General features: G+C 34.1%; 4 protein-coding genes across 5 annotated transcripts; 2 read left to right on the top strand and 2 right to left on the bottom strand.

The window, feature by feature from the left end:
- Nucleotides 1-5334: 5334 nt before the first annotated feature.
- Nucleotides 5335-10103, top strand: LOC8284669 (vacuolar protein sorting-associated protein 2 homolog 1). The gene is made up of 7 exons (XM_002521299.4): nucleotides 5335-5495; nucleotides 5652-5782; nucleotides 6011-6115; nucleotides 6688-6948; nucleotides 7117-7897; nucleotides 7991-9328; nucleotides 9472-10103. The coding sequence occupies exons 1-5, from the start codon at nucleotides 5459-5461 to the stop codon at nucleotides 7255-7257; spliced, it is 675 nt and encodes a 224-aa protein (XP_002521345.1). The 5' UTR covers nucleotides 5335-5458; the 3' UTR covers nucleotides 7258-7897; nucleotides 7991-9328; nucleotides 9472-10103.
- Nucleotides 10104-10478: 375 nt separating this feature from the next.
- Nucleotides 10479-17580, bottom strand: LOC8284666 (developmentally-regulated G-protein 2). The gene is made up of 12 exons (XM_048378693.1): nucleotides 17256-17580; nucleotides 16890-16987; nucleotides 16721-16788; nucleotides 15976-16052; nucleotides 15638-15818; nucleotides 13788-13844; nucleotides 13044-13118; nucleotides 12634-12753; nucleotides 11827-11997; nucleotides 11418-11531; nucleotides 11117-11287; nucleotides 10479-10865 (listed from the first exon to the last, which is right to left on the bottom strand). Exons 2-12 carry the CDS (start codon nucleotides 16957-16959, stop codon nucleotides 10770-10772), a joined length of 1200 nt encoding a protein of 399 aa, XP_048234650.1. The 5' UTR covers nucleotides 16960-16987; nucleotides 17256-17580; the 3' UTR covers nucleotides 10479-10769.
- Nucleotides 17578-18476, top strand: LOC8284665. Its single transcript, XM_002521295.4, has one exon. It carries the CDS (start codon nucleotides 17665-17667, stop codon nucleotides 18328-18330), a length of 666 nt encoding a protein of 221 aa, XP_002521341.1. The 5' UTR covers nucleotides 17578-17664; the 3' UTR covers nucleotides 18331-18476.
- Nucleotides 18477-18818: 342 nt separating this feature from the next.
- LOC8284664 lies at nucleotides 18819-25740 on the bottom strand. Of its 2 annotated transcripts, none has more exons than XM_015720640.2 (9): nucleotides 25494-25740; nucleotides 24630-24792; nucleotides 23675-23852; nucleotides 23136-23194; nucleotides 21253-22233; nucleotides 20597-20734; nucleotides 19508-19795; nucleotides 19361-19417; nucleotides 18819-19261 (listed from the first exon to the last, which is right to left on the bottom strand). In XM_015720640.2, exons 2-9 carry the CDS (start codon nucleotides 24756-24758, stop codon nucleotides 19094-19096), a joined length of 1998 nt encoding a protein of 665 aa, XP_015576126.1. In that variant the 5' UTR covers nucleotides 24759-24792; nucleotides 25494-25740; the 3' UTR covers nucleotides 18819-19093. The 2 variants fall into 2 exon arrangements, with proteins under 2 accessions (XP_015576126.1, XP_015576128.1); XM_015720642.2 differs by having other exon boundaries at nucleotides 21253-22065.
- Between the last annotated feature and the right edge of the window lie 1366 nt (nucleotides 25741-27106).

Genomic DNA, 27106 nt, shown 5'->3' with positions numbered 1-27106 from the left:
TATCCAATAAGGCCTTTTCACGGAAATAAGCATCTTCAATATTTGTGTGTTCAGGTATGAGTTGGCTTTGCTTCAAAAAATTTGGCAATATTGTGCATGAAAAGCAGCACTTGGAATAATCCTGCACATACATAGAAGGCTTTCTCTTCTTTTTATTGCGGATGAAAAACAGAGACAAGGCTGTGTGTTTCTCAGGCAAGAAGCTTGCTGATGTGATACAATTTTTAACAAAGGTACTTGTGAACAAAATTCCATAGCCTGCAATAATTAGAAGCACATCCCACACACTAACCATTCATCATTTTTAATTATTCTCATGCTTTTTCCCTTTTTGTGTTTGTGCAGATATATATGCCCTCTTTTAAAAATATTAATTTCCAACTATTTCTCCAATTTTTAAATGTCTATAAATGAATTTATTAAAGTTATACAAAATTATTATTTGTTAAATATACATGTGCATCCTTAAAACTTTATCTAATATTTTAAATTAAGTTTGAGATATGTCCCCACTTATACAAGAGACTGATAAATTATTAATATATGTTTATTAATTTAAAATAATAAAATATATGTCAATCATCCAATACTAAAATATAAAATACTCATAATGCATATTTTTTTAATTTATTTTAGTGTATATAACGAAACTATAGTAGATATTTATGTACGGTTATAAAATTATTTTTGAAGCCTCACTTAGTAATTTATTCTTTTGAGTGGAATAATTCTTTCAAAATCTTGATTATAAAGTTAAAAAAATTTATTTAGAACTGGTGCAAGGGACCCATTAAATTTAATTAAAAGAAGATGTTAGAAGAGAATTAAGATTAACCTTTTGCTGAGTTGCTTTCGACATTTCAAAATTGATACTTTTGATATCACGTTTCTCACATATATGATTGAGAAGATCTGGCTGCCATGACTACCATCAACTTATAATGATTGCAAAGATATGGATTAATATAATTAAAAACAAGACGTACCAAAAAGCCTTTCCATTAGGGCAGCTGCTGTTAATCAATTACAAATTCATTTAATATATAAACATATATATCATCCTAACCAACTCTAATGCTCTCTAGTTTCAACATTCACTTTATCTTTTCTTTTCTTTTTTCTTAAAGAAAAGAACATTTTGCTTTCAGGAATGGGAAAGAAGTCATTTTTACAGGTAAAATATAGGTGAGATTTCACATGAATGGAACCAATAAAGCAGATTAGATCAGGTCTAGCTAGCTATCTTCTTTTCCTGAAACATTTCTTTCAAAATTAGTATCTTTCAGCTTGTCAAAATCCCCATGTCAATGGATATGAACTCCTCTAAAGCATGTGATCACTATTTCTTTTTCCTGCTCAGATTACTTGTAAATCACATGAACACATCAAAGCAGTTCCCACAGGCCATTAAATCCTTACCTAGAATACTATGCAGTCGCTAACTACAATGATAGAAAAAGACATGCATGGATACAGTGACATATGTGAACTTTTCCAGACTTATTAATTATAATGATAGAGACCCAATTAAATTATTTCGAAGTTGAATACTTAGGGAAAGACAGAGATGGTAAACAAAGTCTCCACAATGCATTTCCTGTAGCCATTAAACAATATCTCTGTGTCTTTAGATCATTCACAAGGTTTTCATTGATTCCTGATATATGTGTACTTGATGTAAGAAACCCTAGCTAGCTAGCTAGCCAGCCAGATAGATTCCTTGTAAAAGAAGACATGCTTGGCCGGTTCATATCATATATATATATAGACCATATAGGGCAATGATTAATGTGCTGTTATAACTCTATTATAATTTTCTTTTAGTGCTTTGGCGGTATGGGGTCATTTTTTCGAAAAATATATTTTTCCTAGTTGGATCAAAGACAGACCATTTGTGCTAAAATAAAAGAATTTACATAATAGCTAATCATATAATTGGTTTTGTTTAAGATTTTTGGATTTTCTTTTCATTAGGGTTCAATCAAACTATATTAATTATACAATTAGGGTTAATTCTTTCTATTAGAACATTATTATTATGATGTAAGTGATTTAAATTTTATAATATTTCGAAAAAATGATTATATTCAATTTTATACTTTTAGAGATTCAAAATTTTCTTTCTTTGCGTGACTTTAAAAATTCAAATAATCAGTTGATGGCAATGGTAATATCAAGAAAAACTTGACAATCAAAAATGAAGTTAATCAAAATAATGGATCAGCATATGTACTAATCTACATTTTACAGTCAGTCAGCCTATCAAATATCTACCACAGGATATATGGAGTTTTCAAATCTTTGGGGAGGAAAGTGACTGTACTACAAACCGAAGCAACCATATAGCCACCACATTGCATCTACTCCGGCCGCTATAAATCATTTTGAAGGGCACCCTAAGTGGCAAAAGGCAGAATCTTTTGAAAAGAAAACGTGCTTGGATGGCTAAAGAATTAATGTAGGGTAATCAGTAGTGTCCTACCAATACTTATTATTGATACCCCTATTTACATTGTCTTCTTCGATGATTCACACTAACACCATCGCTATCTGTTCATATGCTTTTTTGCATGCATGAAACTTCAAGAACTTCAATTACCTTTGCTTTATTTGCTTTCTTTTTCTTGATCATAACGTTTTCGCTCTTTTTCTTTTTTACATTGTAAGACATACCATTTGAATTCATAGCTAAAAGAAGCCAATATTCTTGGTAAGTCCTTGGTAAATGTTTCAGTACAAAAGGAAATATTAAACAACAATGAAAATTTGAATAATTTCATAAGTATATATGAGTTATTTTTTTATTTGATTTATTGGAGCACCGATGAGCTGTGGACTGCACCCGATATAGTCATTTTCTATCACCCATAAAGATAAATTACTCCCGTCAATATTATTGAATATAAGAGATGAGATTTAAATTTGAAATCTCTCAAATCTCGCAAGCAAGAGTGCCAACCGGACCAGAGTTCGGCGTGGACCAGTACCTAATTGAATTTACTTGTAGGCTGTAAAATTCCAAGCTCTCGATGACTATGAGACTCACAATCAGGCGTGGCACCAGTTGAAAAATACAGTTTTTGTATTCTTGTAAAATCTTGATTGAGACTGGAACAATCTTTGATTGTACACGCACCAAATATATCAGTGGTTATTGCATGTATATTTAGACAGATCTGAAACAGACAAAATTAGGGTTGTGCCAAAATGTGCACATAAATAGTATATTGCGGCGGCCAAATTGGTTTTGACATCATGAAACATCAATAAATTGGATTCAATTAAGATGGGTAGAGAATTTGGTGGGAGTCTTTATCGCATTGGTTTTGTATGAAGGAAATATATGAACAAATCTGTAATCTTTTAGCCGGTGATGATTGACCCCAGAATAGTTCATTTGATGTTAGACTTCCCTTCATTTACTTATTTCCAATAAGAATTTAGGTCGGTATTTGCTATATGTGTATGTACTTGAAAATGAAGTTTTTGGTGTGCTTGGCCTGATGATACTCAAGTTTACACTGTAGCTTTTGCTGCTTTCTTTAATGCCAAGTTGAGTGAGAATGACATTGTTGGCATCTTTAAAATACCATAAAGAAATTCAGGAACATACAACCTAAATTAGTAAGAAGCTGTAAACTACTTTGCTAGTCTAATACGGAATTAATATGAGTATCACATATCTATTAGCATTAAATAATTATTATATATGTTAATTATTTAATATTAAAATATTGTGGAACTTTTTCGAGTGACTAAAGAGATGTGGTAGTTAAATCCATATTTAGATATCTAAATTTTTTATTATTTTGATCATTTTAATATTTTAATTTTTAATATAATTTGATAGAGTTTCAATTTATTTTTATTTGATATTTAAATCCATTTTAATATGCAGTTTCATTTAACAAGTTCACGCGTACTGCGTATTAGTATTTAAATATTATTAAAAAATAAAATATAATGTATTTATTAAGTTAAATTAAAAATTAATATTTAAAAAATTATAAAAATAAAATTTAAGTAGTAGATGCATATTTAACCCTCTTTTTATATTTAACTTTCAAAAAGCTGCTGCTGGGGATTCGTTTATGGGCCTTACACTGAAAATAGAAGAGCCCAAATAGGATCCAAGGTAAAGGAACATTGAGAAGATCCAAAATGTGTGAATTGGGCCGGCCAGAATTCTTAGGTAGGGTAGCACAGAATTCTTTTGTACATCTTTAAAGAGAATGGCTTTGCTCAACCTGCTCCATAAATTAAAATGCTTAACCTACTCCATTAATGCCACTAAATTACTAACAAATGCAATGAAAAATTGGGATTACCTACTCCATTAAGGTTAACCCTCTCCCTCCCACTTTCATACTCTATTTTCACTTTCCACATATTAAAAAAATTAGTTATTAGATTTTGACTCTTTTCTTTTCTTCTATGATACTCTTATTATTATTTTTAAATACGGTGTATAATGATTTAAATATTAATAGATTTTTCGACTCATTTATTATCTCATTTTATTCTAATAAAATTCTAATATTTTTTATTTAATTAATTTATTTATTAACTATGGATGATATATATATATATATATATATATATATATATATAAATTAATGAAGGATATATTTAATAATTACTTATTAAATTAATAATTGAAAAGAAAATGGAATATATTGAGATGAAAGAAAAAAAAGAAATGGGTTATGAAAGTGGGAGAAGGGAGTATGTTTAAACACAAAAGAGAAATTCTAGTGTGGTCAAGACACATTGAATGTTGCAACTAGTACACCCCCTATGTTGATCAAATTGATAGCCCTATTGAATCTAGAAATACCTGACATCAAACCTAAGATTCTCAAGTTTACGTTATTTTATGCAAATCTTCCCATTTTTTGTGAGGATTGTTAAATGTTAATTGTTATTTCTCATATGGTTCAAAAAAGAATTTCTAATTTTTATATTTAAATGGGAGCTTTTGATGATAGATTGCTGAGTTATTTATTTTCCCAGTTTAATTTACTTACGGGCCAAAAAGGCCTCTGCTCGCGTTTTTATAAAAATTGAAGTGTAAATTTTTTTATTTTTATGATGTAAAAAAATCAAAAATATATTATTAGTGTTTTTTTTTTTTTTGGTTTGTTTGATAAAATAGTCAAAAGAAAAATTAAAATAACCAAACCAACCATACTGTTTTTATGAAAAAAAGTTTTAAAAAATAATATTTTTGTAAAAAAACTTACAGAGTAATGACAATATTTAAAAAAAAAATTCTAAAATGATATTAGTTATCTAGACTATGCATATAACGGGCCTAAAGCCTTGAGTTTTTTGCCCAACTAAGCCCATTTTCTACCATTGTCAAACTACCATACAGCGTTGAAATGAAACCAACGCAAAACCTCAACGTCTTCTGAACAATCTTCCATTGAAGAAAGCAAGAAATTTCACAAAGAAAATGAGTTTTCTTTTTGGCAAAAAGAAAACCCCTGCAGGTTATATCATAGTATTTTCTTTTTGGTTCTTTTACCAATTCTTGAAATGATCAGCATGCTCTATTTGAATTGTAATTGCAAGTTTTCAATTTATGGGAGTACGAAAACTGAGTTGGAATAAAGTTTTGATTTCTTTTTTATTTTGTTGCATTGCAGAGCTTTTGAGGGAAAATAAGAGGATGATAGATAAATCAATTAGAGAAATAGAAAGGGAAAGACAAGGTCTGCAAGCTCAAGAAAAGAAGTTAATTGTGGAGATTAAAAAGAATGCCAAACAAGGCCAAATGGTAAAAATAAATATGTAATAAAATGTCTTGATTGAATTGTATGACTTATCCTCTTATGGGTTTTCTTTTTGCGTACATTCTACTTCTGGGGTTATCTTCTTATTAATGAGATTAGTATATAAATGCCATTACTTTATCAAACTTCTCATTTCTTAACCTTCTTTTTTTCTTCAGTAGCTAAGTTTTTTTATGGGAATGAATAGTTGGACTTTGGTACTTTTATTTCAGGGAGCTGTAAGAGTAATGGCGAAAGACCTTATCAGAACTCGACATCAGATTGAGAAGTTTTATAAGCTTAAATCACAACTTCAGGGTGTGGCTTTAAGAATCCAGGTAAATTTCTGCAATGATGTTTTCCATTATGTATGTATGTGTGTCTCTTGCATATATGCTCCTTTTTTTTTTTTTATTGTGAACTCTTAATATTTTTTAATTTTTATAATCAGGATCATGCATTTCAATTTTTAAGTTGGCATTTCATGTTTGGTGTAGTACACTGATCAAAACATTGGTTGTTGTTAGACATGGATAGAGATAAGGAACTTGTTTCTTTTTGTTAGACATTGGTTGTTGTTAGACCTGAAGTTTGTGTTTTGCTACCTTGCTGCGCTGCCGTTTTATCCTAATTAGTAAACTTGGATTTCAGAGACAAAAGACTGATTTTCTTCATGAATCAGGGAACTTATGGTTTCGAATTTGTTAACTATTTTGTAGAAACATAATATGTTTTCTTTTCCCTATTATCTACCAACTTTTCTATGTCTAGTTATTGGATGCTTTAATAATATAGAGAGAGATGTTTTCATATTTGAACCAATGACCTATGTGATTATTTTAACAAACACATGAATGCACAGACATGCTTTTGCTGCTGTTTGATATAGGGAAATGATTTTTCTTTTTAGACATTGAAATCAACTCATGCAATGGGGGAGGCCATGAAAGGTGTCACAAAGGCAATGGGCCAGATGAATAGGCAGATGAACTTGCCATCCCTGCAGAGGATAATGCTAGAGTTTGAGAGGCAGAATGAAAAGATGGAAATGGTTACCGAGGTAATGGGCGATGCTATTGATGATGCTCTGGAAGGAGATGAAGAAGAAGAAGAAACAGAAGAGCTTGTAAATCAGGTGCTTGATGAGATTGGCATCAATATTAATAATGAGGTATTTCCATCGCCTCTCAATTTTTATTTTTTATTTTCCGTCATGAACAATTAAATTTAGCAATCTAACCAGGCAAAGCATTATCCTGCGTGCAATAATCCTATGTTATCCTGAGAGGAAAACTGAAGGTGTGATCTAATGATTGTGACATTTCCACTTGATATGCAGCTGGTGAATGCACCCTCAGCTGCTGTCTCTGCACCAGCTGCAAAGAACAAGGTTGCCCAAGCTGAATCAACCGGGACTCATGACGAAAGTGGGATAGATGATGACTTACAGGCAAGATTAGATAATTTGAGAAGGATGTGATTTTGAAGGTGATAGTAAAGGAAAGCTTTGTGTTAGCTATTTGGATGATATGGACTATGTAAGACGTGTGTGAATTGCAAGCTGGTATAGTAGTGAAGAATCAGATTTCTTTTTGTACATAGTACGTTAGGTGCTTCAGATAATTTTTACTTTCCCAAGATTTGTCGCTACTGTGTTAAACATTCATGTTTTCCATTAAAAGTAGAATGATGACTGTTAGTGGTGTTTAAATGGAAAATCTTCCCGAAAATTGAGTTAGAACATGGAAGAGCACATGATTACATATAAACATAAAAAATTTCTACCTTCGGAGAACTATATAATTGCTTGTTATCTGCAAGTAAACAGATCAGAATGACACACTTTTAATGATGTACTGGTTGGATAAGAAATCAGGTGTTGGAAGCTGAAGATAAACTTCTAGTATCTAAAAGGCCATCGAAGGAGTTCTCTATGGTCAATACACTGCTTTCAGAATCTAGTCGGTGGATTGGTGTGCGGCAAAGTGGACAATCAGAATGAGAGTAAACCCACATGTCTATACAAGAAGCATGAAATGAATGCTTGCAACGCGGAAGCTGCCTAACATATTCATCGTCCTCGAAGTCGGACAAGCAGACAATACATTCTGTTTCAGAAGGTACTTCTGAATTCTCTATCCTTTTCTTATACTTGAATGTGGAAGCTGAATATGGATTCAGGTTCAGTGAAACACTGCTCTTATGATCTGCAGGATTGGATAATTCTTGACGAGATAACTGGTGATGTGATGTGCGCCATCCAAGCATTACCATGGTGTACACTGCAAATGCAATGGCAATAGTTCCAAACAGAACAAGGCCATATAAGATTACGGGCATGATTAGTTATGAACGCCTGGCTCTAAAAAGGTGTGGCAGATGAGCTTTCCAATTGCAACAGTGGTGACTGGTGGAAATGACTAACCATTGTTGGTGGTGCTGTTGTTCTTCCCCTCGTAGCTGAAAACATCTCACCCTCAACTCATTGAAACTTCCAAAGGTTGTGGGGACTCCCTCGGTCTATGCTCACAGGCTGTAGGAAATCTTTTTGCTCCAAAGTTAAATTAAATAACTAAGAGAGAGAGAGAGAAAGATAACATAATTTATAAACTTTGCCGGCTCAGATTCTTGAATCTATTATTGAGTCCAAGAAGCCAGCAGTGGTATTTTCCTAGGTAGTGTCACTTGAAAAGGAAGTAATAAATGCAATTTTGGAGGTGGACAAGATTTGTTTCCTTTGGAACTTTATGAATGATATTAGTAATTTTTTTTTCCTTGGGTAACTACGGAACGTGAAAAATAAAATGACGACAAAAGATTTAGATTCTAATAATTGGTTTTGACAGATGACAGAATCTGAACTCAGATTCCGTCCTTGTCTATTAATGTCTGTCCAGTGTCCTTCTGTAATACACAATTGTGTAGTTTTATCTTACAATTCAAGAGCTCAATTGCTTTTATTTATTTTCTTTTTAGTAGCATGAGTTAGTGAGGAAGTCCACTCACTGATTACCCTCAAATAATGTTATTTGTTGCTTTTTTTGCACTAGATATCCCTTATTTTGGTTAGACTTTACATTTGCAAACTAGTTTTTGAAAACCCGCAGTATCTATTTCTTTCTTGGAAAGCAAAGTCACCAGAGGCACCGTTTCCAAAGGCACTCCGGTACCATATAAATACCGTTAATCTCAGCAGCTTGTGGCTTGATTTACTTAAGGATAAGATGAGGAATCCCCTTGGAAAATTATGTTCCATTTGTCCATTAGTCTACTAAACAAGCAATTAATGATGGACTTGATTGCAGAAATTGGCTGCATTGAAATTGGAATCTGTCATGATATCTGTTTCCGTCAACTAGCTATTGTGCTATATAGAGCAAAAGGTTCTGTTACATTTGGTTATTTATTGTACAATATAACATGCATTTGTATGCTCCAATGAAATATTGTACTTTATATTGTGTGAACTCCAGGTGCCCTCTTAATCTGCTATGCAGGGGCATTCAACACAGCACAGGTGAAATGTCATGGGAGCTGGTTCAAAGAGCAAGGTTAGAATCTATATAGGCTACTTTTGGTAGTTTCATATCCCTGTTCTGTTTTTTCTTTTTTAGTATGTCAGGATTGGAACACTTAATCTCCTACTCTACATTACATGCCTACTGAACATAGTTACCTGTCTCCAAAATTGCAGGGCAACTGATAGTCAGGTACTTGTGGCATATTATACTGTCTACTAGATTCGTTTGTGACCTTAAAGCTATATAATATGAACTCTGAGAATTGCTTCAGAGGAAGTTATTCGTAGCTACTTGCTCGCCTTCTCGAGATTCTGATGGCTGCTGCTATAAGATATGGGGTCATTCTACTCTTGTTGGAACCGTAATGAAAAAGCTTGGAATTATTTGATTCATTTTATTAGGAAAATGTTTGGGATTAAATGCATGGTCTTCCTAGAAATACACTGTTTATTCTTTAAATTTTAAGAGAACGAATACTGATAACACTAAGAAAAGGTTAGAATGAACTGATATTCGTGCTGAACTGTTTGGTCCGATAATTGCAATTCATGGTCCTGAAGAGACTGCGTTGGTTGCTGAGACTAATTATTCTGATATTCATATGGAAGGTAATTACAGCAATTGTTTCAAGTAATAATGCTCTGCTACTTCCTGTCTTACAAGTATGAAACTTTGCGGAGAGAGCCTTCCACTTGAGAAAATAATGCAAGGAGATGTATAGCAGTTTAAGGACTTTTCTGTTAAATACTGAAATTAAAAGGTCTGGAATTGCATCAAAACAATTCCTCAAATTTTGAATTTTCAAGCTCTTGTGATAATATAATAGTGTTGCTACTTTGCACTGGGGAAGTCACTGAAATCGGTGACATTGTTGCATTTGATTTAAATCTTGATATGTGTCGTTGGTTGATTAAAATGCCCAGAGATAGAGACAGTAACCTGATGGATAAGGAGACGTATCCTATGAAGATGCTGCTTATATGCATTAACTGGAGGATTATGAAGAAGGGAAAAAACCGTACTCGGATCGTTTGGATTCTTTTAATCAAAACGAGGTTACACCATTGACAGTAAAATCTTGTGTGTTTCTTTAGGTGTAGGGTAACATGATCTCTTATGGTGAGTGCGAGGAGATGAAGTCGCAATTTCGTGCAGCACATAACAATAATTGGACAAACCAAAACAGAAATGTTCTTTACCTTTCATTGAAGAGAGAATAGTGCATATTCGAGCATAAAATGATGCCATGTGTCTTTGTAATTCTAAAGCTCATAAAACCTGAGGCTCAGCCTTCAGAATCGGAATATATTATAAATGAAAGAAGACGACCAAAAAGGGCTCATCAAAATTACAACATAAGCAACTTGTGTATCTATTTCCAGAACTAGATTGGCAGTCACTGTCTTGCCGCTAGTATTCCATTGGCTGAACCACAAGTGCTAGATGTCCACAGCAATGCCAGTAGATAACGTTAAGTCTTCAAGGGTGCCTTCTTCTCTCTATCGGAGATTCGAGCAGGAGCTGTTGAATGTGATTTGAACCGACCCCGGCCTCCATCTTCCTTTTCCTGAAAATTTACGAGAGCATATAATCAGTTATATCAAATATCCTGGTCCTACAAAAGAACCATTAAAAGAAAGGAAAGAAGAAAAAAGAAAACATCTTGGTGAAGTCCATACACAGTTGACAGTTCAAAAAGCATCTAAATTTCCAAAATCTCCAATTTCAAGATATTCAGTGGCCAAATTTATGATGTAAATAGTTATTCAGACCGTAGCACTGAATTCTGCAATGACCAAATTACAAATCAGTCCTTACCTTTTTCTTAACAATCTGAACCACATCCTCATCTTGTAGGACATGACTAAGGCCACAATGTTGAGGGTAATGTCGTGCACTCGTTCCCCACACTAGCACATACTTAACATCCTTCACTAAACTCCTGTGTATATGATTACAGAAGTCTTCAACTGAGCAGCCGCCTCGATCCTATAATTACAAATATAAGAATTAGTTGAAACTACAAGGATTTAGTGATTTCCACAAAAAGAAAAGGAAAAGCGGTGATCATACACATCATGTGCAGATGAACAAGAGAACAGATAAGTCAGCAACATACAGCTGAAAGAACTACAGGATCAGTGAAATCAGGCTGCTGGCCTTGTGGTTTTGTGTAGACTCTCACTAACCCCATTTCATCCCACATCTTCGCCAGTAGTCTGTCTAAGTTGAGCTATTTAAGAAACAAAAGACAAGAAATTAGTGTTTCACAAGCCATACTTTGCATTACTAGTGGCTTTTGGACAGGTTATTAGATGCAATTACATGTTTATATAACATAAAGCATAAGTGAATACAACCACTTTGCAAAGAAATATTCATATTCACACCATTCATGAAAGCAAGCTAGTACATCATTTGTGGCCAAAAATTATGGAACTGATATGACGGCTAGCTTACATTCTGCTGTTGCTACATATTATTATTAACACCACATTTATCAGATATGAGAATTCTGCAGAACTTGCCTTCAGATTGCAGCTGATGACAACAGAATTTGGTTGGCGAGCTAGCTTGTCAACATCATCAATACCAATGACATCTATCTTGTTGTAAACATATATACATTTCATGTATTTGCGGTTACCCTCAATGACATCGATAAGATCATCCACTGTGGCATCCTCACGAAATAGCACCTATATTCAACAGCAATTAACTATTATATGGAAAAATATCAGAGTACACATATAGAGAAGGCAATTTAACATAATTTCACAAATCTACCCCAAAGTTAACAACACGTTACGTACAAATTATAAGTAACGAGAGGTAGCACAAGATAGCCTACCATGAAATGTGAAAAGCATAAAGAGTTAGAGAAATGGAAAATATTAACAGAAGATGAGAACATCACTTCTAAGTTTCCATCACTATTTTGGATCATCAAATAGACTTCATTTTGAATTATGGCAATAGAACAAACTATTATTCAGAAAATTATTCTTTAGTTGAGATTCAAACTTAATTAGGCATTAAACTAAAATTAACTTCTTTCTTATCATAAAGGAGTGTTTTTTCAATGAAGAGGAAAATATTAATTAGGCTGAAACAAGCTAAAAGAAAAAGGTAACAATGAGAAGAATAGCAAGTCCTGATGGCTACAACTGGGTCTCTTCTATGCAACTACTGTGTTTAGTAGAAGTTTTTTAAGAATCAACCATCGCATAACCTGATCAATGTCATGACAGAATCATGTTTCCTATGATGCTGCTGCACTATCAGCAATCCATAAACATGAATGTGATCACTCATAAGCATAAAGTAGAAAGTACCTCTGCATTGTGAATTTTGTATTCATGTAAAATCTGATAACAGAGCTTCTCATCCACATGAGTTAAAGGTAAGGTGCTGTTGAAAGAGATGCCACCAGTTTTTTTCTTCTTGAAATAAATCTGGCAAAGAAAGAAATCGAAAGCCAAAGATAAGTGCACTCATATACTGATATCAAATAACATACATACTTGAAGACTTGGCAGCCACATTCTGAATTGTCTCCATAACAACAGATCAGGCGCCTAGTCAGAAGTGAGATAACATACACTAAAAGTTCAACTTAAGGTAGGAAGAAGGCACTTTCTGTCCCATGATTATCTGATTTAGTTCAATCAAATATTAATTCTATTCTTGTTCTTTAAGTAGTCATTGTGATGCTTAAATTCACGTCCCCAATTAATAAACTTACTTGAGGTGGTCTCTTATTCAAGCGTAAACCCACAGCTTCAAGTTCCCTTGTCAATATTTGCCGATGGCCCTCACTCTAGAAGCATTTGCCAAAATATTACATTAATATATGAACAATAGTGGAAAATCACCAGAGCAAATTGCAGAAGCAGGAAATAAAAAAAAGTACAAATAGTTTGCGCTGTTGATAGAGGAAAAAAACAATTGGAACATGCACCCAGAAGGCAGTCATCAAGGAACTTGGAGTGAAGAAGAAACAAATTCTCTTTTTACAAAATAATAATAGTAATAATAATAATAATAATAATAATAAATTAAATAAAAAAATTAGAAAACGATAGTGGAAATGGATTGGTGGAAGTTTGATTACAGCACCTACTAGAGGCTGAACATTGTTAAACCTCTTTAAAGGGGAGTGAAACTAACTAAACTATGCAAGTGTTTGAGATGATAGAAAGATAGCAAATATATCTGAGACATAATGCCGCCTAAAAAAGGACTCGTGCTTGACCGAAATTGGATCTACATGGTTTTATTTTAAATTCAAGGAAAATGAGGACTCTTCCCTTTTACAACTTCTCTCAATCTAAAGTTCACATGCTGAGTTTAAATAGTGAAATAAGTTATGCCAGTCAAAAAGCAAGAATTTTAGTCCACAGGCTTATCACAAGAGCCATTATATTCACTCATCATATGGAAATACTAGCAAAATCAGACATATAATCGATACAATATAAACACTTACTTTTGAGGCATCAAGAACCATCAACACTATGTCTGAAGACTTGGAGACAGCAATAACCTGAGAGAGAAACATCAAAGTTATTTTACACTCTACTTACATATATCCAGTAGGTCAATAGGATAGATAAAGAAAGAATCATATTCAACTTAACAACCGTCATAGCTTTCTATCATGATCCTATACTTCCATGACAGTGACACAAAAAGGAATAGTGAAAATCACAGCGACCTTTATAAGGTTTGGGACCAAAAGACTTGAATCCCTGCTTATTCGAAAATACCACTGTGAGTCCCTGACATTTGGAGCACACGCAACAGTTTAGTCCTTCCGTCCATAATTCATTAGCTAACTGTTAGGTCAAAGTTATTTTTCTTTCCTCTCGCCTTTTCTTTTCACTTCACTTTTGATTCGCTCTGAAAAAGGGGAATTCAAAAGGGAATTCTCAATTTTTTTTTTTTTTTTTTTAGAATTTCTAAATTCTATTAGAAATTTTTATTGTGTAAATCCGGCTCAAAGTCAACAGGATGTTTCTCAGTTACTTCACTCGGAAGAAATAGAAAAAATTGTTACTGCTTCTGAGGTTGTCATTAAACCTATATAAATTGACTAAGCTGTCCTTAATATAATGTTGTTTGTTGAAAGCATGATCAACCCTTTTCTTTAATGTAAAAATTCTCATTTCAATCCTTTTTTTCCCATCTCTAAGGGAAAATAGAGTAATATATATCAATCTTCTAATTAATTATTTTTTTTGACAAAATAAATTTATTAGTTTAGACTCGCATTTTAATTCAGTTTAAAAAAAATCCCCAGTTTTAATACTTTAATCCCATTTTATTTCCCAGTAGTAAAATATTTTGAAAAATAGAAACCACTAGATAATCAATAATTAATATTTTCTAAAAAAAGATTTGCTCAAATAAAACTTGCCAAAGTGACAATGATTGTTTCAAAGAGTTAAAACCAGGTGAAGGTCAAGAATTTGACAACAGTGCTTAAAAGATAGCTTCATGTTAATCAAATAGAAACTCAATTTGTCACGAAGAGGCTGACTCAGTCTAAAAATTTGGCCAAGCAAATAACAATCTCCTTTTAAACGAAAACAGAATAGCCCAAATATGGGTTTTTGCAACAATATCTCTTGTATAGAGAAACCCAAGCACAAACCATAATAAAATTTTTCAATCCCAGTATCCAATTTAACTAAGCAGTCTTTCTCTTACAAAAAGATTTAAATAAAAAATTTAGATTAAGCATCCAAAAACTGAAAAATCTTATAAAAATCCAAAAGTCTACTGCTACTGCTACTGCTAACCCATTAAAAATACTCAAATCTGCACTTGCCACCACATGCAAGAAACAATTCAGTCATCCATACCAACCTTTAGACTTCTTGTTTCCTATTACCGACACTTAAAGGTTCTACTCTTTCCATCAATCAGATTCATCTTTCTCCCTTTCTCCTCTTGTTTTTCTTTTTCCTCTTTTTCTCATGCCAGAATCACTCCAACTTCTCATCAGCGTGACTCACCAGATTATTCCCCCAGTCTCTGGTCTTTCTTATAAGAATCAAGTTCTTCCTTCTTCTAATGACAATAAGGTCTTCCATTTTTATATTTACATGAAAAAATATGAAGTTTTTCTAACTAAACTAGGGTTAGTGTGTAAACATAAATGGGTAACTTTATCATCTCATCTCTAACTAATATGAAAGCAGTTGGAGTAAGGGATTAAAAGCAATGTTTTTAAAACAAAACTTATGTGTTTAAGGCGCTACACCTCAGGGAGTTAATTGTGATTTCCCAAAAAAATAATATGAGATGAGAAAATGAGGAAGCAATGTGGTATACCTGTCTCCCACGTCCCTTGCCTTCTGAAGCACCTTCAATAATTCCAGGGAGGTCAAGCAACTGAATTTTAGTATCATTATAGTGTATAATCCCAGGAATACAGGTAAGTGTTGTGAACTCATATGAAGCAGCTTCTGAATGAGTGCCAGTTAACATTGTTAAGAGAGTAGACTTCCCCACACTGCAGCAAAGGAAAAAGTAGTCAGGCATACACGAGCATGGGGGGATAAAAGTCTATCAAATTCCTAACGATCTATTTGTGTGCCTTGCATGAATGCATCCATTAGTCAACATGCACACCTGCAGATAAAAAAGATCCAATCATAAAGTTGGCAAACCTTGGAAATCCTATCAGTGCAACACGTCCATGACCATATTTTGTAACTTCAAAACCCTCTCCAGCTCCACTAGAACCCTGATTAAGAAAAGCAATAGAAATCATATAATCAGCATATCTAAAAGCAACAGGAAATTAACATGAAAAAAGAGCATCAAGAAGAGCAAAATACAGTAAAATTATAATAAAGGCAGTTTATAATGTACAGCTAGCCAGATCAATGCAACCACTAATTTATTTAGTAAGCATTGAGGACCATAATCATAGTGCATATAACAGGAAGAGAACTTACAAAAACATTTTAAATACCTACTAGCACCAACACCATAGAGAGTTTTAACTAATGTTTCCATAAATACACTTAATTTTTAAGTGTAATAAGGTCTGTAGCAGACATCCATGCATCATAGAAGTACATCCACCCTATTATTAACCACAATTGACCAAAAACTCATTATTCATTGAGAATTAAAATAAATTAAAGTTTTCAGACAAGCATATACTGAAGTTTATGATCAGAACTTCTCAGAGCAGATATCTAAATTATTTCCATGAGAATGATTTAGTTAGATTAAGCATCCAAAAAACTAGTTACCACATGGTACCACACCCAACATACATTTGCAAAGAGGAAAGCAAGATATGTACAAGTATTAGTGAATATACAACCAATTTCCATCTCAACCATCAATATATGCCTTAGCAGAAACAGAAACATTAAGATGATTTCACAAAAAGCTGCTTACTTTAGGAGGCTCCAGTAATTGCGTCCTTAACTTTGCTATTTTTGCCTTGAGCTGACCAAGATGATACTCTGCAAAAAAAATAATTAAGTTCAAAACAAAAATAAGAACTTTCCTTTAATATGAAATACACGAAAGAAAAAAAAAATCATATGTAATAGAAAGAAAGAACCTGTAGCTTTGTTTTTCTGGGTTCGAGCCATCTCGGCTTCAATTTCTTTAATTCTCTCAATTATACCCATCTTGGCTTGATTCTAGCTGCCACAGAGTCTATTGAAACAATAAAGTTAAATATTTCAGCTTTATAAACTCCATTGTTAGTGATACAAGTAATGAGAGAAGCAAAGTTAAAAGCTCGTCATTCAACAATCAAAACAGTAGATTGTATTCAATAACATAGCCAAAACGAAATTTAATCTTCAAAAGAGAAAAGGCAGCCAATTCAGGCTCTTTAAAAGCCTTTAAACTTTGTCAAAACTCTTGTTCTCTTTATGAACCGAAATTAAAAAGAAAAACAGAAACTAAGAGTAATACAAACCAGAAAGAAATGGATACGACAACGTTCAGTGAATGAGTGACAGGAACTGAGTGAAGGCCGATCCCAGGTACTGAGATGAGAAAAGAAATAACAAGTGTGGCAGATACAGCGGAGAAGTGTTTGATGAAGAGCATAACAAAAGAATGTAAAGATTGTAGGACTTCAATTTTGCTTTGCTCTTACTAAGCCCATTTCATGACTATATGTAACATCCAAGCCCATTTACCCTTTCTTTCCTTTCTTTTTTTTTCAGAAAGGAAAAAAAAGGCTTTGTTGGTTTATTTTCATTCCAGTATAAAATATCCAATCATTAAATTATTGATACATTTAAATTAATTATAATATCTGTTATGCATATCAGTTGAGCTATATTGGAGGAGCCACCGAGGAAGTGGAGACTGAATCCAAAATGCGACCACCACCACCACCGTCTCTGCACTCCAATTTCTTCTCCTCTCTTAAGCAGGTGGAGAAAAGATTGAAGCTCGAGAGCCCAACAAAACCCTCCAGTTTCTCTCCTCCACCAGGACCACCACCAAACATCAAAACTAACTATACATCAACAGAGTCTCTAAGCACACCGATATATCTCCAAGAGGAATCTAATAGTAACAGCTCAACAACTCCTCAAGAAAGCAGTGAGGCCCCACTAGCATTCCTCTCATCGTCTCCCTCACAATTCTTGCCAAACCCACCTGAAGAAGAACAGTCCAGAAGCATCCATGAAGATGGTGTTGATGATATTCAACTATTGATGCAGGTTTTGGGTTTGTCAGATATTAGAAAAAGAAACAAGGGACAACAAGTAGAAGGGAACGAGTGCTGTGAATGTGAGGGTGGGTTTTATGAGAAGATTGTTGGGGTTAAGGGGCCTAAGTGTAAAATTGAGATGGACAGATTGGAGAGATGGATCGACTACTTTTTACACAATAGTGAATGCGGTGCAGAGGGGAGAATGGAGCCATTGAGATTGGCATTTTTGCTTTTGGGTAGGGCTACTTTTGAATTAGATACTGGCTTGGACTTCCCTTCAACTATTGAGGACTTTCTCAAGTATGATCCACCAAGAGAATGACATTTTGAGGCTTTGCATCTTGTATTGTTTATACTCTTTTATCTTTAAATTTGTTAGAATTATGTTACATATGCTTTGTTAAATATGGCTTCAATAAGAGAATCTTCTATTTCCTGATAAAAAAAAGGTAAAAAATTTTAGCTATATCATGTCGATCGCCCATCTATCTATTTGATAGGGTAGAGTTGCACATGGAAGCGAGCAATTTTCCCTGGAATACTCTGCATGTTGGCCTGCCCCTTCCGTTGGAAAGCTTAGCCCAATGCTCAGTTCTTTGCAAATACAACAAAACTGAAATAATGGTAAATGCCTTTTAATATTTTTCTTTTACATTTTTCAGTAGGCAAAAAGCTATCTAATCATTTGTAAATCCATCAGCATCATCTAACTTCTCCATCTTACAAGAGAGACATGCATGCGTTGGCTTTTCACCTGGTCACATAAGCCACTCAATGGCTCGAAGTAATCCAGAAAGAAACAGGCATATATCATCTCAAACTATCCCACAAATCAAGGAATTTGCAGTATCTTTTTTCCATCTAAATTTCACTCTATTTTGTCAAAGCCTCTATAGTTTCTCAAATTAGGGTCTTTAAACCGTGTTATGAAGTGTATTCTGACTACTGACTACTGCGGTGGTGTCTTTTGATGTCAACTCTGCCCTTGACCCCACCATAGAAAGGCAACAACAAATTTCAAACAGTGGACAGAATTATCTGTGTTTATTTGTTATTTATACAACTAAAATCTAGTAGTTACAATGCTACAAGAACCCTGATTGCTTTTCATGTACACTACTTCCAGTATTTCCGGCCACCTTGCTTGAGCTTATATTCGGTGGAACCTGTGACTGCATCTCAGCCAGCTCTCTGACTCTCAATAATATTGGTTCAGGAATCGGCATCGTACCGGCAGTTTTTCGGGAGTTTATCTGCATTGTTAACCACAAAACGAGATTAACATCGCTACCAAGAAAAATTACCATTAATGATTTACATGGATGAAGAAAATAACAGATGCGATTGCTCACCCCTCTATCTGACGGTATCTGTGCGAAGCTAGCTTTCAGTAAATTCCTCCATTTGTCCTGAACATTAATTTGATATCAGCCAAAATTTGGTGCAAACATAACCCTTAACAAACATGAAACTTAAAGGTCCGAGTTATAAAGGCATACCTTGAGATCAACAGAAGTGCGATATGAATAGGATGCAAATGCTAGCCTCTTAATCTCAGACCACCTTCCAGCCCCATACCTAGATACACCCTCAACTAGCTTCATAACCTCAGAGAGAGTCCAAGCTCGATGATGTTTCCTTCTAATCCCACCCTTCGAAGTGGGCACAGTAACTACATTATCATCTGAATCCCCAGATGAATCCACCGGTTTCAGCACCTTAGAATGCTCAAGTTCAACTGCTTCCATAGTCGGGACTGGTCTATCTTTGCCCTGTACGCCTATACACTGGGTGAGTAAGATAAGAAATTAGCAATACACCCAATTTGTGAATTACTTATATTAGGGCAACATTCCCATAAAGTGAAAAATATCATGTTAAGCATTTCATTAATACAAAGTGAACTGGAAAACAACATTTTAACCAACACAGTGCCACAAAACATCAGCCACCATGGGCTCCAAGCGAAAAACGTGAAGCCACGTAATGCATTGCAATCCACCTCCATCCAAGGCACGATTCCAATGCCATGAGAATATAAGTCAAAGCTCCCTCCTTATCTAATGCTAATTTCACTTTGACTTACAAAACCTAAACTTAATACTGATGTCTAAACCATTCTCAAATTCACCATTAACTATTAAATCCTAAAGGACATGCCAAGTATCTCTGTGCATCAGAAGGAAGTTGATTGACAGATTTATAAGAGCATGATCAAATTGGCACCATCTCCATCATATGTATTACCAGTTTCCTTAAAAGAAACATCAGATGAAAGACCAAAGAGAAGTCCAAAAAATCATTAAAACTCTAATTCTCTATGTTTGGGAGCTTAAATCTTTTGCAAAAAGGGGAAAATAAAACTGAACTAATCTAAGGAGAGAATTCAGGAAAAGGAACTGGACCACAAATCATTCCAATAACATACATATGACATGCTGTAACAATTTTCATCCAACTGAGAATGGTAAACATGGAACTCAAATAAATGCGAGCGAGAGAAGGCAAGAAAGGAAGAGGAAGAATTAGCAGATTGAAAACAAATGAACAGTATTTAAAGAAGCATAATAGACATAAACTAATCTTACCTGGTGCAGAACCTGTGAGGGAGCTGATGAAGCTTTTATTACTTTTTCCCCATTCTCGTCGTCTGTTAAAAAACTACGTGCACCAAGTGCCTTCTTAACCAGTTTAGCTGTCATGCCCATGCTACTTGGATTAAATTTCTGCAATATGCAATATAACATTATAAAACCAACTGGGCCTCCCAATATTAATACAAATTAAACTAAATGAAGATACACAAGTACGAGGCCACAAACACAGAATGAGAGAAACCAACTTATTTTTCCATAATAAGAGATGATCAAGAAAAAAATAAACAGCTCAAACCACCAGCCATGCAAGTATTGTCGTCTATGCCATTACCATCTTTCAAACTGAACCTGCTTTGCCAAATGAGATATTGTTTTTCATTTTCATGCATAAAGTTCATAAAATTGTTAAATTTCATGTCAGACTAACAAAACTTACTCCATCATGAAAACCCATGGTACCAACTTGTGCATGTAAGGCAAAACACATATCTTTAAACAATCTATGATACGTAGTCTACGGAAAATGAAATAAGAAATGAAAAACAGTGATTCTGAAATTGATTTATGTCACACCAAAAAGGAAAAACAGAACTTTCGAAGTCCAGCAAACCACACATGTATTGCTTAGGAAGAAAATATTTACACACCAGAAGAGCCATGAAATTTTTCCTTGGACGGCTTCTTCGAACCCGAGAAACGCATGGAATGTGAATGCCAGATCCTCCAAGAGAATCCAACCTTGTGATCATGGTTCTCCCATCTGACGAGACATTTCTGACAAGCCTACCATGAGAATTTGATGACATCTGTCCTAGTCCAGGATTTTTTAATGAAGTCCTTATTCGCCCAGAGGACTCCTTGGATTCTACTTCTGAAAGTTCTTCAATGTAACGCCTTGTAGGTTTCCGAACTCGTTTGGCAGCTCTTTGTTCTATATTATGATCTTCGCTTCCAGAATTCTCACCTATGCTTAAGCTTCTCTTCAGAGAAACAACTTGATGATCTTCCAGTTGGCTACCATAGTTAATTGGTGACCCTTCCTCATTGGCATCCATTGTACCTAGAGCTGGATCATTAGCAAAGGCACTATTAACATTATCAAAACCTTCTTTGCCTTTCTTAACCAATTTATTGTCTTTAATTATGAAAGTTGTTGCTGAAACATCACAAGAATTAGTTAATCCCATGGTAATCCTTCTCTTAAGCCATTGTTTATCCTTCACAGTAGTGTCTCGCCCAAATGTTGCTTTAAAAGTTTCATGAAGTTCTTTTATTGACAAATTATCCAAGCAAATCTCTCCCTTTAACTTGGAAAAATCAGGTATTGACGTGGTAGCTGTGGCAGAAATCAAAGATCCAGCTTCTGTCAGTTTTGCTGAAGGATTTGAGCAGTCCCCAAAGCTCCCAGATCGATGCACATGGCTCTTACTCAAACTTGATGCTGAGGAAGGGACATTTTCCTGCAAGGGAATTTTAGATTGGAGCTTCTCATCAATACCAGGCAATTTATCATGCTGATCAGAACACTGGTTGTCTACAATCACATAAGCAGAAGAATATTCAGGAGATCCACATGCTAAGCGAAGCTTCTCTTCCTCTTTCACCTTTTGCAACATCTCCTCAATGTACTACAATAGATTTTAAAGGCCGATATGTATCCAAGCAATTAGTAGTTCAATTAGCTAGAATTTAACGCATATTTTAAAATGCATATGAAAATAGCTGAAGAAACAAGCAAGAAAAAGAGGAAAGAAAAACAAAGGACAAAACATGACAACAAATAGGAGAAACCTAACACAGGATTACCACAAATTACTGAAGCAAAAAATGGAAAGTTAACTGCTGAAAAAGTTTACTAACAAAAAGAAAGTTAATGAACAAGGGTGACACTTGCACACTAGGAATTGCTAATACAACCTCGATCCCAAACCTTCAAAAAAACACATCCTCAAAGACTTGTAACATTCTTTCCCAACTCTCAGTGAGAATTCTAAAATGTATAAGAATCGAAACTGCAACATTTATGTAGCCATGTAGATACAGCTTTTGAAGTTCATCTACTATTATAATTTGATATTCTCAATACACAAGTTCACATGAAAAAAATGATTATTGCAAGCAACAAAAAAGGCATTTGCTTCCTTCCTCGTTGGCTTCAAAAACAGTTTTTCAGGGAAAACATTTTCAATTAACCTTTGCTCTACCTAGCCTAATTATTTTCTTTAGTCAACTTCAAAAAGGGTTGCTAACAGAATCCTGACAAGAAATTTCTACTTTCCAGCGCAAAAATGAATCAGTTCTTAAAAACCAAATGCAAAAGGGAAATATCTTCATAAATGATTCAACAACTGGAAGTCTACAACACAATCTAATACATAGCACTTCCATCAATGCCAAGATATGTATAAAGTCAATTCAGTACCAAAGCAGTAGTCTGCGGTGGAAGTGGAATATATATAACAATTGGAAGAACATTAATCCATTCAAGTTTGAAGAAGTTAGAGATTAGTATTGTGAAAGTCCAAAGTACCTCAAGCCGTGCACTGAATTTATCAGGATCAACCTCTGCGTTCTCAGTTTGCAGAAGACCTGCCACATATGCTCATTCAGAAATGGAGACAAAAAGAAGAAAATTGCACCCAAATCAAATGTTTAAAAATAATTGATATGAGCTGCTAACATGACATGAACCGAAAGATACCCATTTTACATGACGTGGAAAAAGCCAAAGAACCAGAAAAAAAAAATGATTAATAAATAGATTAGGCCAAAATAACTCTATTCTTGTACAGTATAAAAAAATTCAAAATGAAAAATGTTTATTAATCAAAAGTATTGAGGATGAAATGAACCAAACAGCAAAGATTTCTCTTAAAGATAAGAAGACAATGGAATCCCCACACACTACCAAACATCTGAAGAAGCCTTCTAACAACTCAAAGCATTTTCAGACACTTATGAAAACTATCACTTGCTGAAATAAACTAAGCAGACAACTGAAGGAATCAATTTCACCTAAATTTCATACTCCAATTTTGATATAAACTACAAGTAGTCATTAAAACCAACCTTCTGAGGCATCCAACTGAAGCAGCATGCCAGAAGAAGATTGATCATTGGAAATACAGCCTACAGCCTGCCCAGTGTCTGCAACAATATGCATTTTACTTTTCTCATCTAGTAGCAAACTCTCAACTTCCATAACTTCATCATCTGTTGCAGGCACCAATCTCCCATCTCCTTCCACCTGTGAATTCAACAGAATATCAGTACATCACAACTCCATAGCCTACTAAGTATCAAGAGATAGGAGTAAATAAAACTAGGAGGCTTCCGAATTAATGCATATGATCAGATAAACTTGAGAAATAAAAAAGTAATTTAAGTTCTGCTTCTATTTGCTTCAAGATAAGACAGGTGCAACAAAATGCAGACATTGTTTCTCAAACCAAAACACTGCCCTAATACTAGCAAAAATAACAAGGGTCAAATTGAATTTTATAATCTTCCATAACTCAAAGAAGTTCCAGATAAATCTGAAATCAGATATAGGATATACAAAGCAGAGTCTTTAACTCGCTAAAAGACTTGTAGGAGGTTCAAAAAAGATCCTTCAAGAGGATAGATAAAGAGCACCAAATTGTCCAATCTAGTGATCATAATTGTAAACTTGCATTGAACTGTATTAAACTACCACAGAAAAAGCATTAAAAGAACACACTTATCGCTGTATCTAAGCAGAATGGATAATAACATAATAAATCTTGCTTCACTACTTTCCATTACACACAAAGCCTCAGATTCGTAAGCAGTACAATGAAGTCCCCTTGATTGCAAATAAAATAAATGAGTGCTCTATCCAATGTCTCATTCCAGTTTATAAGTTTAAATCAAAATTAATGTCTTCAGAGACCTCAATTTAATCATTTGACGCCTGAAACAAAGTCAAAGTGTCCTCCATACCAACTTAATACGACATTGATCAGAAACATTAACAAGGATATAGGGATTTGAGAACTTTTACCCGAACAAGCTTGTATACAATGGGATCACTGAGCTGCTTGGTTGAAGACAAAGAAGAGTAACTTTTCGCGACCCCAGCTTCTTTGAACTTCCCTTCCTCATTCCCCTCAACTGCAACCTCTGTTTCCATGGAAAACCCACCACATGCAACTCAAATACACAAACTGAAAACCCCAAAAAAAATGAACAAAATACAGTAGAGAATTAATTCTTTCCTTTCCAAAATCAAAACTTTATCCACCATATGCATGTAGAATACACAAATCAAACTTGCTAAAAGAAAGAGTCTTTCTATGAAATTCATTAATATCACTTCTCAAACAAATTAAGCAAATAAGTACTTTACAATTTGTCTAGACCATAAGTTCAAAATTCCCAATTCCCAGATATGCTTAATCAAAAAGCAAACCAAATTGACTGAAAATAGTTCAACTATCTATACAAACAACAAACAACAATAAAAACTAAGTCGAAAAATGTAACAGATTTATATCAAGAAGTAAATTAGTTCATTAAATTTCTCCAACTTTCTTGTTTAATTAAACTGCCTTCAAGAAACTAAACTTCCCAAATTGGGTATTTGTATAACCATAAATTACCCAAAAAAATAGATACACTTAACCAATTTTAAGCAAGCTAATTCAGTTAAGAGCTACTATTACTGAATAACAAAATACAAAGATAACAAATTGTACATAAAACACACAAAATTGCATTTTGAGCTCAATTTAAGATTAAACTCGTTATGTACTGACATAAACTCAAAACAAAAATGCAATCTTTTGTTCTACAAACACTAATAAAGAAAAAATAAATAAATAAATAAACAAGAAAGAATTGAAATACAGCGAGTCATATGACTCACCATAGGATTGTGTGCGTGATGACTGATGACCGAGTTGCCTCAGTTTTGGAATCAAAGTGATAAGAAGTGACAAAAGTATAGGAAGTTTAAGCGACTAAGTAATCAAACATCAAACCTTTAGAGAGAGAAAAACAAGAGACTTATTGGATACAAAATGAATTTCTTTTATTTTTTTTTCTTTTGGTAGTGTTTGGCTTTTTGGCTCGCTTTTCCAGTACGCTGTGTTCACTGCGATACAGTTGCGGATTCGAAACTTCGCTCTTGACTTGATGTTATAGAAGCGCGTGGGTTCCGGTTTCTTTCAAAGATATAGAAAATACAGCTAACTACCTAAGGTTTTATTTTATCTCATTTAAATTCTATATACTTTTCAAATGATTCAATTAAATCCAAAAATCAACCATAAACTTGCAACTGCTATTGTTGGCAATATAAGCATTATTGAAGTGTACAGATGGCGCAGGCAATATGAGCGGTTTTCTGCAGAGTAAGCAGAATAAATTGATAAAATATTAATTTTTACAAGTTTTTCACCGGTAAGGAGATGTTCAGAGAAAAAGAAATCACCTGCCACAGTAAAACGATCTTATTTAGAAAAGTTTATCTACCGACTTAGACGAGAAAAAGGGTTCGTGTACCACACATTTAAAATCAATTTTTATACCTGAATCTGTATTTTCATATTTTACACATATAAACATTCTATGAGCAGCAACTAAAAGTTTTTAGCTTTAACTCACAATAAAGCTGCATCTTAAATTTATTTAAATTGTTTTAAAACCATTTAAAGTTTAGATGATGAAATTCTTTTTTTACTTTTTTTGGCTCTCATGCAAGTTTACAGTCCCGGGCCTGATACAAGATATTAAATCAACTACTATTCTAACTGAATACCACACGTAAGAAGTAATACCAATCAAACAATGTATTAGATTTTGAGACCCTTCGAACAACTGGACAACACCAAGAATATGCTTGCACGATGTATTATTTTAAAGTTGATTAGCAGTTTATAAAGACTGCAGCCAATCTCTGAAACTCTACTCCCATCAAAAAGAAATTAATAAATAAAACATCCAAGAATGTCAAAACCTTCATTCTGATAGATCATATTGTTCAAATAGCATCTAACAATTCAAGTGTCGTTCTCTTATTTCATATTGCAAAATAGAACAGCACAGAGCAAAACCCACATTTTAAAATGATGCATCCTCTATAGCAGTCATCAGTATCTCGTCATCCTCCTATAATATTCAAGGAACCAAGATCAGGTAGGGGGTTCAATGCAAGCTAGTTTGCCTTGGGCTTCACCCTTAGGATGCCAAGCACATGCTCCACCTGAATTATAATAATGGGTTGCAAAGATTACATATTTGGAAAATATAAATTTGATCAGAAGACAAATATAAATTCAATCTGCGCATCCAAAATCCAAGCATTCCTTTCACTTCATTAGAACCAGTCGTAAGGCAAGGAGTAAATAAGCTTTGAGCAAATGCCTCACACCATGAAAACACATTTATCAGCAGGATAACTTGAGGAGGTCAAGTCTGCATCCTTGTAGCTCTTCATGCCAAGTAGGACATGAACATCCCTCAGCTTACAGCTACCAA

The sequence above is a fragment of the Ricinus communis genome, chromosome 8 (assembly GCF_019578655.1).
Source record: "Ricinus communis isolate WT05 ecotype wild-type chromosome 8, ASM1957865v1, whole genome shotgun sequence".
In the NCBI taxonomy this organism is placed as follows: domain Eukaryota; kingdom Viridiplantae; phylum Streptophyta; class Magnoliopsida; order Malpighiales; family Euphorbiaceae; genus Ricinus; species Ricinus communis.
The sequence above is the reverse complement of the archived record's forward strand: the minus strand, read 5'-3'. Positions and strand labels throughout refer to the sequence as shown.

Coding starts and splice junctions, on each gene's coding strand:
- LOC8284666 (XM_048378693.1), bottom strand. CDS start 16,959: ATGGGTATAATTGAGAGAATTAAAGAAATTGAAGCCGAGATGGCTCGA. Junction 16,789..16,889: donor CCAGAAAAACAAAGCTACAG/GTTCTTTCTTTC, acceptor TTTTTTTTGCAG/AGTATCATCTTGGTCAGCTC. Junction 13,119..13,787: donor TGGTTCTTGATGCCTCAAAA/GTAAGTGTTTAT, acceptor AAATGCTTCTAG/AGTGAGGGCCATCGGCAAAT.
- LOC8284669 (XM_002521299.4), top strand. CDS start 5,459: ATGAGTTTTCTTTTTGGCAAAAAGAAAACCCCTGCAG. Junction 5,496..5,651: donor CAAAAAGAAAACCCCTGCAG/GTTATATCATAG, acceptor GTTGCATTGCAG/AGCTTTTGAGGGAAAATAAG. Junction 6,116..6,687: donor GTGTGGCTTTAAGAATCCAG/GTAAATTTCTGC, acceptor TTTTCTTTTTAG/ACATTGAAATCAACTCATGC.
- LOC8284664 (XM_015720640.2), bottom strand. CDS start 24,758: ATGGAAACAGAGGTTGCAGTTGAGGGGAATGAGGAAGGGAAGTTCAAA. Junction 19,418..19,507: donor GCACTTCTGTTGATCTCAAG/GTATGCCTTTAT, acceptor ATTAATGTTCAG/GACAAATGGAGGAATTTACT. Junction 19,262..19,360: donor AGATACCGTCAGATAGAGGG/GTGAGCAATCGC, acceptor TTAACAATGCAG/ATAAACTCCCGAAAAACTGC.
- LOC8284665 (XM_002521295.4), top strand. CDS start 17,665: ATGCGACCACCACCACCACCGTCTCTGCACTCCAATTTCTTCTCCTCT.